This window comes from Lissotriton helveticus, chromosome 10 (genome assembly GCF_964261635.1).
Source record: "Lissotriton helveticus chromosome 10, aLisHel1.1, whole genome shotgun sequence".
In the NCBI taxonomy this organism is placed as follows: domain Eukaryota; kingdom Metazoa; phylum Chordata; class Amphibia; order Caudata; family Salamandridae; genus Lissotriton; species Lissotriton helveticus.
The window spans coordinates 25,371,229-25,389,913 of record NC_136071.1 but is presented as its reverse complement, the minus strand read 5'-3'; the positions used below and the strand labels follow the sequence as shown (position 1 = coordinate 25,389,913).

Genomic DNA, 18,685 nt, shown 5'->3' with positions numbered 1-18,685 from the left:
TTTAAATAAACTGGATTTTTTTCTCCTTTTCAGTTGAGAGAAGAGGATGTGGTTTCTCCAAACATGTAAGTAGAAGCTGCGGTGATTTTTATTTGGGTAAAACTGTGAGAACAGTTAAATATCAGATCATTAGATTTGGTGGATATGTACAGAACCGGTTTTGATTCATTTTCATTATATATAGAATACACACCCACTTACCAAACTACAAAACCACCCACATACCCACTTACACACCCACGCAACCACTCACACACCCATAGATCCACAAAACCCCTCACACAGCCACTTGCACACCCATAAGCAACTCATAGACCCAGAAAACCACTCACAGGCCCACACACCCACTTACGCACCTACACAACCACTCACACCCAAAAAACCACTCTCACCCACCCACAAAACCACTCTGACCCACCCACACAACCATACAGCGACTCACACACCCAGTCACACAGACCCAGAAAACCACTCACACATCCATACAGACCCACAACTGTACAGCCACTGACACACCCACTTATATTTACAAAACCACTCACACACCCACAAAACAACTCACATATCCATACAGCCACTCACATACCCACAAAGCCATTCACACAGCCATTCACAAAAGCAAACACAAGCAGTGATACACTTATAGATATTGCAATAGTGTATATTTGTATTAAGTGTGTTGTTGTGTTAGTTTAGAATGTGTACTTTTGGTTGAGAATGGATCTGAGGGCCCGTAGAGTGAATTAAAAAAAATAAAGCCTTGGTGCATTGCTTTTATGGAAAGACTACATAAGTTACCTTCCCTTAATAAAAAAAAAAATTGTTTTAAAATGTGTAATGTGAATGAATATGTGAATAAAATGTATTATAATAATAATTGAACTTATGGGTCAAATTGTAGTACAATTTATATTTTAAAAATCTGTGAAATTCACTAAAAAACAAAGATTGCATGTATGTTATAGTTAGGAAATAGAATTTTAAAAGAAAGTAGAAAATTACTGAGAAAACCATGTTTTCAGGGACGTTATAGTTAGGAAATAGAATTAAAAAAACATAGAAATTCACTGAGAAAAACAAAAGATACAAGGACGTTATAGTTAGTTTCAGATTTTAAACACACAAAACCATAGAAATTCAGCAGTTAGTTACTTCAGCTAACTATAACTTACGCCCCGCAAAGCACTGCTTATGACTTCACATATTACATCACTCATGACAGTCATTGACATCACTGATGACCTCTCAAATTACATCACTGATGAGATCATCCAGCAAAGTAAACTCCAGTATACTTCATAAAGTACCATTTATTTATTTTTGTAAATAAGAAAAGGAGACGGGTGAGAGACGTACAGCAGAGAGCTCACTGTATTCTTCCTTATCAACTACTACACTCACTTCTCACCCAAGAGAGAATTCTCAGCGGATAGTTCTGTCTTCTAAACCACTACTGTAAACACTAAATACCAAAGTAAGACGTCTAACCGTACAGACTAGTGTGTAGTAAACCACAACAACAGAATACAGACGTCAGATATACACAAATCCTACTCCACACGCCCAGTAGAGGCTACTGCTTTACTAACCACTAGTAAAATTATTCTTCATCCTGGAGTACGGTGTCAGCAGAGAGGTCTCCACTAGTAAAATTATTCTTCATCCTGGAGTAAGGTGTCAGCAGAGAGGTCTACACTGAGCAATCAATCACCCTAGAGAGAGCTCTTAGTGAACAGATGCATTAATAGCAAACTACTACTGCACTCATTCATCACAGAGGAGAGAGGTCTAAGCAAAGTGGTCAGTATGTCTGAGCTACACTCAGCCATGACTGTGGAGTGAAGGCCCAATGAACAGCTTAGACTGTCGCAAAGCACTACCATACACATACATTAGCAAGGGACATGTGTCAACGTAGATGCTAGTTAACTGATAAATAATACACCCGCTTCAAAAACAGCATTTTAGTTCAGATTATATATGTTAGAAATACTAACACTCAGTAGTTCAGAAAGTATAGTAATTTAACTTCTGCAGTCGCTCAGTAAATACCTTTCAGTATCAGAAACTGTTAAGAAACTTACACTCACTGGATGAGGTCATGGGTGATGTCATTTGAGATGTCATCAGTGATGTCATTGAATGCCATGAGTGAGGTAATATATGAGGTCATAAACCGTGCATTGTGGGGGGCGTAAGTTAAAGTTTATTCAGGAAACTATAATTGCTGAATTTCTATGGTTTTGTGTGTGTAAAATCTGAACCTAACTATAACGTCTCTGTAACCTTTGTTTAGTTTCCAAGAGACTATATATGTATATCACATTGAATGTCAGCACCTAACTGTGCATTCATCCCAGCCGCTACGTGGATGGTTCTCCCAACTTACCTTGCCATGTTTATGATGTTAAGCTGAGATTTAGTTTGTACCCTCACACTACGGCACAGGGGTCCAGGTGGAAATATATTTACCAATCTACCTTTTCACTGGATGAGATGCTAAGAAATCCAGCAGTCGTAAAAAAGAAAATTGTCCCAATTTGCAGCGACGACGGATTAGTGCAGCGATCTTGTTATATCAGAGCTCTGTTTATTTATATTTATTTATTTATTTTGAAAGTTTTATATAGCGCGGACAAGATCCTTGCAGATATCAGAGCGCTTTACAAAAAGAAGTACATGAGGGAGCATGGTTAACAGATATAAATCAATAGGTCAATTAATACAAATAGGTGGCAACTAAGCCCAACATGACATGAGTACAAAATGGTACAAATAGGTGGCTACAAAGCCAAACATGTGAGTAATAAGACAGTTCATACAAATAATCAAAAGGGTCAAACATGTAGTATAGATCGGTGCAGAGTACTAACAGTGGTCAAGATAATAGTTCAGGTGTATTTAGCCATGAGGATAGGTTTTACTTCATTTTTAAAGAGTGTGGTGGAAGAGATAAGGCTGGTTTCGGGCGGGAGAGAGTTCCAGATCCTAGGCGCCATTCCCGAGAAGGAGCGCTTATATGTTTTTTCCTTCCGGAATCTTCGAGGTTTCAACAGAAGATTGTTTGTGCCTCTGGTGTTTCTAGCTCCTCCAGAGATTGTCAGTTTCTGAGCGAGGTATCCGGGTGAGTTTAGATGTACCGCCTTGTGTGTCATGCAGGCGATTTTCAGATGTATTCGAGCTTCAAATGGCAGCCAGTTCAGGGATTTCAAGTCAGGGGTAATATGGGAGTGTTTTTTTGACCCAGTGATGAGTCTCGCTGCAGCGTTTAGAGAAGCTCTTAGGGGTGCGGTTGTAGTTAGGGGGAGTCCACAGAGGGCGATGCTGCCGTATTCAATTCGAGGAATGACTAGTGCTTGTACTGCCGTTTGGAAGTCTTTGGCTGGGAGGTAGGGTTTAAGTTTCCTCAGAGTGCTGATCTGGAAGTTTGCTCCCTTTGTTGCCTTGCTGATATGTTGCTGCATGTTCAAATTGGTGTCGATGTTATGCCTAGGGATTTTGCGGAGTCCACGATGGTGGGTTGGACATTGAGTGCGGTTAGGTCTTTAAGCCAAATTTGAGTGGTGGAGACCTTCGCTGGAGGTGAGATCAGAAGGAACTCTGTTTTCAGGGCATTGAGTTTGAGATGATTATCTGCCAGCCAGGATTGGGTGCATCTGATCGTTGAGTTCAGGAGCAAGATGTCTTTGGGGGACTGTAATTTGAGATAAAGTTGGGTATCATCTGCGTACATGTGAAAGTGTACATTGGATGCTTGTAGCAAGGTGGTGAGCGGTTCCATGACTAGGTTGAACAGAGTTGGGGATAGAGAGGATCCTTGGGGGACACCTAGCGTTACGGGTATTGGCGAAGACATCAGGTTGTTGCTCTTGAATTTCTGCGACCTGTTGTGAAGAAAGGAGGTGAACCACTTGAGAACAGTTCCAGATAAGCCCATTCTTGTGTTTAAGAGCTCAAGTAGATTCTCATGTTTAACTGTTAATACTGGCCTCTAGTTATGCCTGAGCCCCTGTTTTGCAAGAATTTAGATTGTAAAAGGCTTGTGGAAAAATCTTGTATTATGCCGCCTTTGTTACTCGGTTGAACGTTGAGTATGATATACCAGGTCCCTATTTACCTTCACTCCACAAAACAGCAGATTTAATAGCTGGCCACCAGATGGCAGTGTTGGGTTGGAGTTCAGAGATAGGTGTATATAGGTGTAGCAGATAAAGAGGAACTGTTAGCTTTGATATTTGTAGATTTGGACTATCTGCTGAATGAAAGTCGCAGACCTTCTCGGTATGTGGTGTGTGATAGTAAAAACCTCTGGAGCTCAAGAGACCATATGATAATCTTGATATGTCCTACAAGGACATGGTGCAAGACTGCTTTTCATCTTCACAAATCCAAGTATGTTTCATGCTGCTGTGGAACTGGCCGTAGATTCAGATCTGGGCTGAAGACGGCTGAAATGCCAGAAACCCGTCCTCGGAAGCTTGTTTCCGGTCCAGGGAAGGCATGGCTTGGCAGTTCGGGCTGGACTGTTCCCATGAGGCACAGGGTCAGACTGATTTGCATATGGCCATGTCTGAACTGGGGTGGCAGAGTGGGCTAAAGAACGGTGATGGATTAAACCCAGATCTGTTGACTGGGTGTGAGTGTTTGATTGGTTCAGATGCTCCGTCCATCACCACCCCCTTTTGTACCGTAGATTCAGATCCAGACTGTGTCTCAAAGCTCTTGTTTTCTGTCATCTCTGGTGTTGTGGTCCTGCAGCATCCTTCAGAAAGAATGCACCATGGTGTGTCTCTGAGGATGTTCCTCATGCTGGTTAATGCCAGCTGGCAAATCATCTGCTCGCTTGCCAGGATCAGCGTTGAAATTCCAGTTCTACTTTGTTTCAGTCCAACTGGGCTCTTGGAGGAGACGCGGTTGAGAAGCCGCAGGTTTCAAAGCCTGGTGTAAGCGTGGCTCGACAGCGGCAAGAGTAGGAGAGCGAGAGAGAGAGAGAGTTGAATCAAATTGCACGTTAGCAATGGGTAGGATATGTAAGGATTTAGGGCCACATGTACGTAGGTTTCATTTTGCAATTTACTAATAGCAAATTTTTGCGAAACGCTATTTGGAAATCTCAAACACCTATGTACTAATGTGTCTTTGACACATTTAGCAATTCCTAATGGGGTCGCAATGGACCTTCCTCATTAATATTCATGAGGTAGGTCGCTAATTGTGCGACCCCTTGGGAATCGTAAAACAAGCATTTGCAATGCAATAGGTCTCGCATTTTTTTAAGTTAGAGCTGTTGGTGTTGAAAATTGCAATGTTTTTATACTTTTGCCTTTTTATACCAATGGCGATCACGCTATGCAAATAAAATTATACTACTGCAAATAAAAAAACAAATGTAAAGCAAATTGTAATTTTCCAAGCCAACCGCTCTAATTTTATAACAAATGCGCAACCTATTGCCTTGCAAATGTTGTTTTTTAATGTTTGTAGCAGTGTACAAAGATGTCCCTAAAAACATTTACAATGCAGAACACCTCTCCCAGTTGAAGGAACCTGTAAAAACAATAGTGGAACATGAACGTACTCAGATCTGCTGTTTGTAAAACATACGTGAGGGCATTCGCGACAGACCCTGTCTTCTATGGGCAGCTGGGACAGATTGTGTACAGCTTTCTGCCCCATGACAGAGAGCTATATCTGTCCTTAGAGACAGAAGGGCTTGTCATTTCTGTAATCAGAGTGCCCTCGTTGTGTGCCTGAGGTTAAGTGCCTGTGTATTCAGGTAAAGAGGTCGCTTTGCGATGTAAACACAGGAGTGTCATGTTCTAAGCACAGTGAGGCCGATGGTCCACCCAGAGCCAGCCTACACCGCTCCAAATCACATCAAAGAAGAACGCCAGTCGCAGCACAATTCGGGAAGTCAACGCAGAACCATCCCATACAAATCCTGAAACAAGATAGAATAAGTCATCAGTAGCACAGGATGTGGCGCTTCGGCCAGAGCTGCTGACTTTGATGCTGGGGAACCTGGTTCAAGTCTCGGCGTCGGCTCAAGATCGTGCTCATGTAAAGCACACCAATACCCTTCGGTTGAGTTTGCACTATATACAAATTGCAACAAAAAACAAAAACAAGCTACACGAAGGGCATGGGTGGAGGATTGAGGGGGGGGAGAACAATGAAGGAAGAAGCCTCCACAGAGTTCGCTAATTAACACAGCGCCCTCTTCGCGCAGTGTCTATGCAGCGGGGATGTGGAGAGGGGCATATTTAAAAGTTATAGCTGATGCCCATTAAGCGAAAGTGAAAGCACGCATTAGTGTGCTGCAAATACCCAAAAGCTGCCATTGTTAAAGCTGGCGTCCCACCAGTGCTCTTTAGATTAATAATTAAGCAAAGTGTCTCCAAACGGCTAATGCAAGCTATGCAGTAAGGGCATTGTAAAAGGTCCAGTCGTGATGGGAGGTTACAAAAGAAGACAGGGAGGTACTAAGGAGGGACTAACAAGCCTAATAACAAATCAAAAGCCAACATTTACAAAGGACAGTCATAGCAGCCAATAGAATAGATGGGCCGAGAGTGGGCGGAGCTTCAAGCCCATACCTGAATACAGAATGCCTCGCAGAGCAGCGCATGAGCCTCCTAGGCTTGACCTAAAAACAGAGATGGTGGCTTGCTAAGGACAGCAGACCACCATGTCTGTGTTTGCTTTTTAAATAAATGAAGCAACGTTTTTTTTTTTTTTTAATGCAGGCTGTTTTTCTTAACCGCATGCGTGCGGCCGTTTTGCCCGCTGTATGCACATGGCTGGTAACGCTGATGACGAGCTGAGCTCGTCATCAGCATGGAAGGGGTTAAAGGAAAATAAAACGTTTCAGTTTAATTTTTTAAGAGGAGATAGTGGTCCATGGGACCACTTAATGCTCTTAAAAAATGTTTTGCAACCGCATTTCGGTCGCAAAACATTCCTACACTGCGAGTCGCTATTAGGAAGGAAGGCCCTTAACACGCCCCTTCCTAATAACGAATCTCTAACCCATTTTGCGATTTGGTAATAGGCCACCGAATTGCAAAATGGGTTTGGTATATAGGAAAATGAATTTTTCCGGTTGCAAATGGTCCGATTCTGCAAATCGGGCCGTTTGCGACCAGAAAAAAAACCCATGTACAGGTAGCCCTAGTATAAAGTTTAAAAATAATGCTGTGTTAAGTATTGTATTTTCATATTTGTTGTTTTTAATATATATAAAAATAAAAAGTAAAGAATTGGGACATAAAAATGCTACATCTAGATTACAATAGGTCACAGGTGCTCCACACGTTAGCCGTCCCACACCCAGCAAACAGTCATTTGACTAACTATCCATGGGCTCTCCAGTCTGTTTGGCGATTAAACAGCAGTCAGTGTACAAAGCTGTAGAACTAATTTGTCTTTTTCTAGGGTGTTGAGAGAAGAAATGTTAAAAACGATTTAATCTGTACCTAATGAGTACCTAACCCGACATTGTAGTAAAAGAATGTTCTCTGTACAAACATACAAGTTCCTGTGGGAATTCTTTTTTTGAACAGTCACTTTAAAGTATTTTGTCATTCATATGGTGGATGAGGGTCATCAGACTCCGTTTTAGATTTGGAATTTCTGAAGGTTTGTGTCTGATATTCAGAATTCACATTAAAGGTTAAGTGGAGTTTTGAGGCCCTGCAAGCTGTGTTGTACCTAAGATGCCTTGTATTGGTCCTTTGTGATCGTGGGGTGTAGGCAGGCCGGAATAACAAGCGGGGAGGCCGGATATAATGGGCTATGTCTGAGCCGGTTTTATTGTCAAGGTACAGAATGTAGGTAAAGTACAAAAGGGACTGGAACGGAGACACACAGGAGGGAGATGTCCGAAGAGGTGCTTGGCCAGACGTCGGGTAGTGGTCTTCTTCCGAAGCGCTCTCGTCGGCTGGCTGCTCGGGATGGTGATTCCTCGGAGGTATGGGAAGGAGAGAGAAAGAGGGGCAGTTAGTCTGGCTAACCAGAAGCAGGCGTTGCTTTCTACCGACACTAGGGGGTGTGGGAGAGGAAAGGAACGTGAGGAAGGTAGGGGAGGGAGCAAGAATCGGAAAGAGGAAGATTAGGAGGGCGGATGGATGATAGGGTGACGGGCGAGTGCAGGGGTCTTCTGTACAGGCGTTCTCGTGACGGACAACACGGGTACTATATACAATATCTCTACAGTGACGGGTGCAAGGTGTGGGCGTGACTACTATATACACCACTACTATGCTCTCATGCAAGGGTTCGGTACTCACATGCCCCGCCGTAACCCTCCTGTGAGTTACGGCTGCTCTCCAGCCTCCTCCAACGGACTCCAACAGTCCTCGGTCCAGACTTCGTCTACTTCACCGCCACCGCTCTTCTCCTCGGGTTCTTCGCACGCTGTCTCCTGCCACGAGTCCACTTGCTTGAACACCCTGTCCTCTTTGGTTCCGGCTTTTCTGCGCTCCGCCTCTGGGTTGGGGGAGGTACTTCCGGGGTCACTGGATAGTCCTTCCGGGATTCCGTTCGTCGTGATTGGTCCCTGTAAGGAAGGAGAGAGGGGTGGAGTCCGGGTTGTCATGGACGCCACAGAATCAGAAGGCGAGGCTCGGGATCTTGAGGGAAGGCGCGGCTTTGACGAGGTAGGGGATGCGGCTCTTTCACATCCCCTTCCCCTGCTGTCCTTCTTGATCGGGGTGGAGGGAATGGGTAGCGGGAAAGATAATCGGCGTTTCCCTGGTCAGCGCCTTTTCGATGTAAAGTCCTGAATCTAAAGGGCTGAAGGGATAAGAACCAGCGCAAGACGCGGTCATTGTGTCCCTTGTTACGGGCCATCCACTCCAGCGGGGCATGGTCGGTGTACAGGGTAAAGTCCCGTCCGTCCAGATAGTAGCGGAGGCTTTCCACCACCCATTTGATGGCCAGAGCCTCTTTTTCTACCACGGCGTAGTTCATCTCTCGGGGAAACAGTTTTCTGCTCAAGAAGAGGATGGGTCGTTTCTCTCCGTTGTGGTCTTTTTGCGACAGTACAGCCCCTAAACCCTGGTCCGAAGCATCTGTCTGGAGGATGAAGGGTTGGGAATAGTCCGGGCTGATGAGCACAGGACCAGACATCAGGGATTGTTTAAGGGTGTTGAATGCGTGCAGCAAGGAGAGATCAGATCGCCTTAGTGCCTCTTCTGTCTTCGTAGCCTTCTTTAGGAGATCGGTTAGGGGGCTGCGGTCTGAGAGAAGTTAGGGACGAATCTCCTATAGTACCCCAGGAGGCCCAAAAACGCGCGGAGTTCTTTCCTTGTTTGGGGAAAGGGGATGGACTGTATGGCGGTGATCTTATTGTTTTGGGGACGTATAACCCCCTCGCCTAACAGATAACCCAGGTACTTGACTGACTGTGCCGCTAAGGTGGTTTTTGAGGGATTGATGGTGAACCCATAGGAACTCAGGGAGGAGATGACGTCTTGTAGGTGGCATAAGTGGTGGTCCCAATCATCACTGTAGATGATTATGTCATCCAAATAGGCCCCCGCGTATTGGGAATGAGGCCGTAACACCTGGTTCATGGCCCTCTGGAATGTGGCGGGGGCGCCGTGAAGGCCGAAGGGCAACACGGTGAACTGATATAGGCCTTCGGGCGTGGAAAACGCCGTTTTCTTTTTGTCCTCATCTCTCAAAGGGATCTGCCAATAGCCTTTGCAGAGATCGAGAGTGCTGATATACTTGGCCTTCCCTATGCGTTCAATCATTTCATTAACACGGGGCAAGGGGTAGGTATCAAAGGACGAGATCTTATTGACCTCGCGGAAATCAATACAAAACCTGACCGACCCGTCAGGTTTTGGCACCAACACAATCGGTGAGTACCAACAACTAACAGAGGGTTCTATGATCCCCATACGTAGCATCTGGGTTATCTCCTCCTTGATGATGGGTCTACGGGCTTCCGGGACCCGGTAGGGTCGTTGGCGTACCGTTTTCCCGGGCTCTGTTAGGATGGCATGCTCAATGACAGACGTATGCCCTGGGTAGGAGGAGAACATCTGTTGCAACGGTTTTAGGGTGTTACTGAGATCCTGTTTCTGCTTATCCCCTAAATCTGTATCTATACAGACCTCATAGGAGAGGACGGTTTCGGGTACTGTGTTGGTGAGAACAGGACGAGGGCCTACCCATTCCTTCAAAAGGTTCACGTGATATATCTGGGTGACTCGCCGGGTTGGGTCTAATTCTATCTCATAAGTAACCGGCGTCACCTGCCGTAGGATTGAAAAGGGGCCTTGCCATTGACCCAGCGATTTATGGTCTGAGGAGGGCATCAGGAGGAGTACCAGGTCACCGGGGTTAAAGGACCAGGGTTTCGTGCCCTTATCGTATTGCCGTTTCTGGGTTGCTTGTGCGGACACAAGGTTCTGCCGCACAATGTCTCGGATTTGACCCAGATGGGTTCTTAGGTTCTCCACGTACTCAGGGAGGGGTCCGGTTCGGTCGGGTTCGGCCTCCCAGGCCTCTCTGGCCATGTCCAACAGGGTTCGCGGGGGTCGCCCGTATAAAAGCTCATAAGGCGAAAATCCTGTGCTGCTCTGGACTTTGCAGCGGATCGCAAACAGAGCCAGGGGTAGCATCTCTTCCCACCTCTTGCTCTCAAGGGCAAACAACTTTTTGAGGGTAGTCTTTAGGGTGGCGTTATACCGCTCAACAAGCCCATCCGTTTGGGGATGGTAAGCGGACGTTCTTATCTGCTTCACGCCTAACTGGGAACATACCTGTCTCATGAGGGCTGATACAAATGGGGTCCCCTGATCAGTCAGGATTTCCCTAGGGAAGCCTACCCTAGAAAAGATCGAGATTAGAGCCTTGGCTATGTTCTGGGTAGTGGGTTGTCGTAGGGGTATAGCCTCAGGAAAACGGGTGGCGTAGTCAACCAGGACCAACGCATACCGACACCCGCTTCTGGAGGGCAACATGGGGCCTATTATATCCATCCCCACCCTACTGAAGGGAATGTCGATAAGGGGCAGGGGTTGAAGAGGCACTCTGGGGGGTCGATATCTGCTGTTTTTCTGACAGACCGGGCAGGCCCGGCAGTACTGTTTTAATTGCTGGTAGACGCCTGGCCAATAGAACTTTTCCAGTATTGCCTGCCCGGTCTTCTCGTCGCTAAAGTGGCCCCCCAATAGATGACTGTTGGCGAGGAACAACACCTTATCACGGAAGGGCCCCGGGATTATCAGCTGGGAAGTAGGTTGCCCCCCCCCTTCCTGTACAAAAGGCCGTTCTTTTTATAGAAGTAGGGACCTACTTGTAGGGGGTCTTCATTATCCAGGGCACGTCCCCATGCATCCTGTAGGACGGGATCTTGCTGTTGTGCGGCGCGGAACTCCCTGTCCGTTTCCCAGGGATGTTCTTCCACACGAATAGGGAATACGGTGGCATAGTTCCTCTTCTCCTTCTTCTTTTGGGTTTTGTTTTGTACGGTCTAGCCGTTCCTTCTGTGTAGGGCTGTCCGTGGGGAAACGGGGCTTCCGACCACCATTTTTCTAAGGAGTTGGTAGTGTCTTGGAGCAGATGTGGAAGACCGGGGTAGTCGCTGCCCAGTATCACTTGCTCTGGAAGAGTGGGTACAAGACCTATGGTTAGGGTGCTTCCGTGGTCCATAGGGTGTTGGACCCTAACCCCGGGCGGTAGGGTACAGTTTAGTATCACCGTGGACGCACTGGATAGCTACTGTACCGGTCACTGGTCCCACCGGGTTGGGGAGCTCCTGGGGTCGGAGCACGCTCTGTCTGCAGCCCGTATCAGCAAGGGCTTGTACCGGATGTCCATCGATTTTCACGGGGCAATGGTATTTGGGAGGGGTGGTTTCCGCAGGGAGACAGACGAAGTTCCGGGCGAGACTCACTTCCATTGGTTCCTCCTTCTGGGGACACACTCTGGCGATGTGTCCATATCCCCCGCAGTGATAACACTGAGGTCCGGGTGGGGTTGGTCTAGGCAAAACAGGATAAGGGAACAGAGGAACGGGTTCTGGTTTCCTGGGCAAAAGAGGCCTCGGACCCCGGTGGAGGTTATGGGTTTGCGGACGGTGGGTGTGCTCATCTTTGGGTTTCTGAAGGTCCTGGGCCCGACTGTAAGCACTGGCGATCTCTATCGTGTTTTCTAGGGTGAGGCGGGCGTGTTGACGAACCCATTTTTGGGTGGCCGGATGCAGAGACGCCAAGAATTGCTCCAGGTATATCTTGGAGAGGATGTCCTCCTTTGAGGCCGTGGCGGGTCGCAGCCAGCGATCGGCCAGGTCTCTGATGCGAAAAGACAGAGCCCGGGGTGTTTCTTGGGGCCCTTCTTTGGCTTGGCGTAGTCTTACCCTATAGGTCTCGTCGTCTATGCCAAGGCGTTCTAGGATGCAGGTTTTTATGTCCGCATAAGGGGTCTGTCCCTGGATGTTGGCCTGTTGGTAGGCCGCTTGTAACTCGCCGGTCAGAAGAGGACCTAGGTAGTGACCCCAACGGTCAAGGGGCCAGGCAGCGGCCTGAGCCAAACGCTCAAAATTAGTAAAAAGGAAGTCTGGGTCCTCTCCTGGTACATACTTCTGGAGGACCACCGAAGGAAGAGAAGTGACTGGTCTTTGCTGGCCCAATACGTCGGTGAGCTTGCCCATCGCTTGGTCTTGAGCTGCTCCTTGGCCTTTAAGGACATCGTGCAACTGTCCTCGGTCGTCCTCGGCTGTCTTGAGGAACTGTTCCATCAGCTTCCCAACTGCTCCTGTGTCTCCGCTAATTTCTTGACAGCAGCCTCCATGCTTCCAGACAATCCCACTTCTGACACCAACTGTGATCGTGGGGTGTAGGCAGGCCGGAATAACAAGCGGGGAGGCCGGATATAATGGGCTATGTCTGAGCCGGTTTTATTGTCAAGGTACAGAATGTAGGTAAAGTACAAAAGGGACTGGAACGGAGACACACAGGAGGGAGATGTCCGAAGAGGTGCTTGGCCAGACGTCGGGTAGTGGTCTTCTTCCGAAGCGCTCTCGTCGGCTGGCTGCTCGGGATGGTGATTCCTCGGAGGTATGGGAAGGAGAGAGAAAGAGGGGCAGTTAGTCCGGCTAACCAGAAGCAGGCGTTGTTTCTACCGAAACCAGGGGGTGTGGGAGAGGAAACGAACGTGAGGAAGGTAGGGGAGGGAGCAAGAATCGGAAAGAGGAAGATTAGGAGGGCGGAAGGGTGATAGGGTGACGGGCGAGTGCAGGAGTCTTCTGTACAGGCGTGCTCGTGACGGACAACACGGGTGCTATATACAATATCTCTACAGTGACGGGTGCAAGGTGTGGGCGTGACTACTATATACACTACTACTATGCTCTCATGCAAGGGTTCGGTACTCACATGCCCCGTCGTAACTCTCCTGTGAGTTACGGCCGCTCTCCAGCCTCCTCCAACGGACTCCACCAGTCCTCGGTCCAGACTTCGTCTCCTTCACCGTCACCGCTCTTCTCCTCCGGTTCTTCGCACGCTGTCTCCTGCCACGAGTCCACTTGCTTGAACACCCTGTCCTCTTTGGTTCCGGCTTTTCTGCGCTCCGCCTCTGGGTTGGGGGAGGTACTTCCGGGGTCACTGGATAGTCCTTCCGGTATTCCATTCGTCGTGATTGGTCCCTGTAAGGAAGGAGAGAGGGGTGGAGGCCGGGTTGTCATGAACGCCACAGAATCAGATGGCGAGGCTCGGGATCTTGAGGGAAGGCGCGGCTTTGACGAGGTAGGGGTTGCGGCTCTTTCACATCCTTACAAAGGAGTTTGGTGTTTGATGCACTCTGAGAATGGGGCCTACTGCTCCTCGGGGTTACAATTGTATAGGTTGCAGAGTGCTAGTCACTTTTGGTTAATATGCTGAGTTTCTTAGCCTAGCTAAGGTTATTTTACCAAAAGGTTCATTGGTGTATTTCTTCATTAATCCCAAACCACCTGAATCTCATTAATATGCTTTATAATAAAGTTTAAACAATAAGGAAAAATAGTTCCATATGGAGGGTTGGTTCTGTTTCTTTATTTTCTTTTTCTTCGGTGCTTGTTTCTTTGGTGAACGTACAGCGGGACAGCCAACATGCATTTCACCCGTCTTGATTTGCTGGCGTGGGGCTTTTTCAAGGCTTTGACTCGCGAACGAAGGTCCCCGCTTCAGCTGTACAGTGCTGTTGTGAAGTATGGTCTGTCTGGCTAGTGTATGGTGATATAACGTGGCATTTTGAAATACTATCTTCTGTAGATCTCATCGAGGGAGTTACCTCAAAAGAAAAATCCTCAGGGGGAAACAAAATCAGGACTGTAGTGGTCTTGGTGAGCTCTAATCCCCAGCCTTTTCTGTCAGAGAGAGGAACTGTGCATATTAACCAAAGGCGATGAGCACAGCCTATGAAAGACATTAAAAGTTTCTGTGAACTGCTTTGCACCTTCCATAACCTAGGACCGTCTTTGTGTGTTAGAAACACTGAGTCTACATATGGGGTCTGTGATTGTGGTGTGATGAAGTTCCCTTACAGACGGATTGATGTTGTGGTTTTGTTTTGCTGAAAATGCCCCCTTTAGCAGGTGAAAGCCTAAGTGTTTGCCTTTCCCACTGTCACTGACTCTTCTCACTCCTTTCTAGAGAGAGCAAGTACTACTCCAAGGAGAACGCGTACCAGAACGTCTCCCAGTACAGCGCATCCTCTGGCTCGTCCATGTCGGTGGAGCCGCGCCGAGGGATTCGGGAGAAGCCGAAAGAAGCGGAGTCGACCACGGCGCGACGCTTCTGCCCACTCTGGCTGCAGTTCGTCCTGCTCTTCCTCATTATTGGTTTCCTGGCCTTCGTCTACTTCTTTGTGCAGCCGGAGGATGAGAACCCCTTCAAAGAAATCCAAAACTAAGGTCCTGTCATCCAGATTCATTCATGCCTGCAAGCCATACTGACCGCCGGGAGGTCCTTAATTTTGCCCTGGGTCCCAATGCAGAAAACGATGATGCCTAACAGAAATGTACAGAGGTTTGGCTGTTCAGTCTGAAACTTCCAGGGCCGGAGACATTTAACCTCAATTATGACAAAAGAAAAGCCTTTTAAGCCCCCCAGAGACTGTGTGACTCTAGTATTCAAGATAGTCTTTGGGCAGACCCGGCAGTCTCCCCGCGCAGGTGATCATGTAACTCCACTATAAACATTGGAGATGTCTGTTCTGTGCTACAAAATTCACACCTCACAAGACAGGGTAAATCCATTGTACCTAAAGCAGGATTCTGAGGGTCTCTGAAGACCTCACAGGTCTGGAGGTAGGGCAGCTCACCGTGTCCTCAGATGTCTGATTCAGTTGTATCTAACGCTGTTTTCTTGGTGTCCTGCACCGCAGAGATTACTGCAGTCTGTATCTGCAGAATTCTCTGGGTTGCTGCAAGCATACCCAATGCTTGACAAAAGGTCACTTGTGTTCTAACTTAGCCAGGTGTACAGGAAGATGGCGGTGTTAATCTTTGTCAGTTGGTTCGTATGAGCTTTTTCTGGCCACAAGCTGGTGGGGGGTGGCTTTGGTCTTGTTTTTATTTTTTCCTTAGTATTGAGTTTTTTAGGGGCATGGTTGTTCGTTTCTTCTAGCCTGACAACTGACAACAAGTCAAGCATGTTCACCTGAGCTTGGGTGGTTTCTTCTCTTGCGTGAGGTGGTACCTACTCTGTGCACGACAAGTTTCTAGCAACATGCGCCATCACTTCGAGGGGCGTGAGGAGGTACAGGTATTCTGCTATGAAAAATATTTTGTGGCACGCAGGGACTAGTAAGAGAAAAGGTTTGTAATCACTTGTTCGTGCAACTGGACCACAGACTCTTGTAGTTGCGTCTCCAGATCACCGCAGGATTACAATCCCCGAAACGCAGAGGAGTAAAAATAAAGATGGCCACAAGACATCGGCTGGTTAGCAGCGACTTATAAAAGCAATCAACTCCAGCCTGACGTGTGCGCTGGTGCCGGGCAAGTCTCCATACAGTTCTTTGTGCACAGGTTTCACTTGCGGTTGGAGTGACCATTGTGTTACCAAAGGTCGCAGAAATCACCAATGGTGGAGTCTGCCGAACGTCCTTGGATTACAGACGTAAAGCGTATCTGAAAACCATGTGTGTGTTTCAGCAACTTGCCCAGCGTCAAAGAGCCAGCCCTGTGGCGCTGTGAGGCCAAAGTGAAATCAAATGTGTGGAAATGTTTTACTACACTCCATTAAAAAGTGCAGCAAAGTAAATCTGAACGTGTAGCTATTGATACATTTTGTGGAATTGTATGTTGGTGCTGCAAACCCATACCATTGGCAGAATGCCGCCTTATAAATATGTATGGCGTAACATAACCAGCCACGAGTTACTTCTCTTTGGGTTCTACAAAGGTAAATCAGTACTTTGGGTTTGTCCGCCAGAAGTTTGGACTGCCCGCTGCATTCAGAATTCTTTCTCGGATCAACACGTTCACAAACTACTTTCTTATGTCACAACTTTTTCACACAAATTTGAAGCCATAGTTTAAATGCTGTGGGTTAATGTGAGATATCAAGATATTCATCCCACGCTTGGCCTGGGATAATCTGTGTGTCCATTGACTCCAGTACTTTTCTTGTGATCAGGAGTACCAGGACAGGGTTGCGTGGCCAGATCCCACTGCACCCATACATTGTTATTCAGTACATTGTCCTGAGTACTATCTGTGTATCTTGATAATACTGCACCCCCTGCGTACACATTATCTTCGGGTTTATGTAGGGTGGTGCATAGAGGTCTGTATGCACAGGCTGGAACAGGTTCAGTCCTTGCTTACCACCCTTGTCTGTCTTATTTGGGGTGCCACAAAATGGGTGAGCGGTGTGTTACTTAGACTCTGTTTTACTGGCTCCCTGCAGCTAGCACTGACACAGTACGTGGAATCAGAGGCGTGGTTCAAATTTACCACTGGCACGTAAATGCAAGACAGTCGCGAAGGCACTGGGACAACATAGGATTCCAGATCCTGCACCCCCAAACTGACGACGCCTGCGCCCCAGGAAGCAGTGACTCAGGAGGGCGTGTCACTGCTCGGGGGCATTTACCAGCACTTTTTACGTAAACTGTACAAATAAACCTGTATTTGCATCTTTATTCATGTAACCGCAGATGAAACCAAGGCTCTACACAGCTCTGTCGTGCTTCCCTTGTTCGTTTCTCAAATGCTCGGTTAGTAGAGCGTGTTGCTGCTCCTTCACTGCTTTGCTCAATGCAAGCCCCATTCCGTTGCTGCAGAGATTTCGGGTTATCCCATGTAAGAGTTCAGATGTTCATCGACTTCTGTGTGTTTCTTTCCATTGCGTCCTTCATAGTCCTGCGTTTGTAACGGAGGAAGGGGTGAGAGCAGACCTACAACTAACCACATACAAGGACAATGCTAGGACTAGATGGCTTACTCAACCCTGATGCAGCACTTGGTTGGCATTAGATGGCAAAGCTGAATGACAGACGGAGTTTCCTCCTTGCCTGGAGTGACTGATCCAGTAAGCGGTGGGCGACCACTGTTGACCCTTTGAGCCAAAGATGGGAAAGGGATCTGCACTCCGGAAGCACACAGCTCTGTAAATCCTACAATTCCAATATTCTAGTTGAAAACAGTCTCTTGGGTCCCTTCCGTAACAGAGGGCTTGTCTCACTGTAGGCGAGAGACATTGGTTCCTTCCAGTAATCCATCTGAGAGCCTATCTGAAGACGAAGAGCCAGATAAAAGCTCAAAGTCAGGGCTGGCGAAGGTACGGCGGAAGCAGCCCAACCGCGGACAGGGAACTCCTGCCCCAAATCTGGTACTCTTCAAAATTCTAATCTATCACACAGCAATTTTTTTTTGTTCAGAGTCCTTTGTTTTTCTGCTTGTACATGGAATATAGGAGTTGTAAGAAGCTTGAACGAGTATTATGGTGGCATTATTTGCTGGCCGATGAGGCTTTTTATAAAGATGTCTTAAAAATATCATGCTGCTATGAAGGGAGAACAAGCCTCCTACTTTAAACGCAAAATGTGTGCCACCTCCAACATGCCAAAGGAAATGTTTAAAATTGCAAAATGCGTTTCTGCATCCGAGGACATGCAGTAAGCCCATCAATGCCTCTTCAGAGCTTTGTACTAAGCTGTCGGGTTTCTTTTGAAGAGAGTTTAAAAAAAGAGAAGATTAGTCTACAGGGCGTCCGGATGTACCCTTACCAGTTGCCGCTTTTGCCGCTTAAGTCTTGTTAGAGTTGTGTGTTCTCTCTCAACTCAAGACCATTTCACTAGAGGAGTCTGAAATGGCTGTAAGTTAGGGTCTCCAGTAGTTCCTTGTCCACCTTCAATCCTGGCTATTACTGCTAAAGTTGTCAATCCAGTCTTTAATCAACACCTCACTACTGACTGCGCAGGTTCCATCAAGCTGGAAACAGGCTAGAGTAAATCCTTTATTTGAAAAACAGTCGATTTTTCCCAGTTGTCCAACTTCAGACCCATCTTGCTTTTGTCTGCGGCCTCCGGAATGCTGGAGCAGCTGAAAATAACCAATGTGCAGAATATCTGGAGCAATTTAGGCTACTGCATCCTTCCCAGTTGTGCTTTCGGCCCCATCTCAGCAGAGACAGCCCTCCTCAAGGTTGAAATTTCCATCAAGCTGGCATTAGATGGTATG

At 47.1% G+C, this 18,685-nt stretch overlaps 1 protein-coding gene across 2 annotated transcripts in view; it reads left to right on the top strand.

Annotated features, from left to right (window-relative positions):
* Window positions 1-18,192, top strand: part of EMD (emerin) — an 88,263-nt gene extending 70,071 nt beyond the window's left edge. The window contains exons 6-7 of one of the 2 annotated variants that reach the window (XM_078664630.1): window positions 34-65; window positions 14,649-18,192. In XM_078664630.1, the coding sequence (XP_078520756.1) occupies window positions 34-65; window positions 14,649-14,907 (291 nt within the window). In that variant the 3' untranslated portion in view covers window positions 14,908-18,192. The remainder of the gene's footprint in view (window positions 1-33; window positions 66-14,648) is intronic. The other variant, XM_078664628.1, reaches the window with a different exon arrangement.
* Window positions 18,193-18,685: the final 493 nt, after the last annotated feature.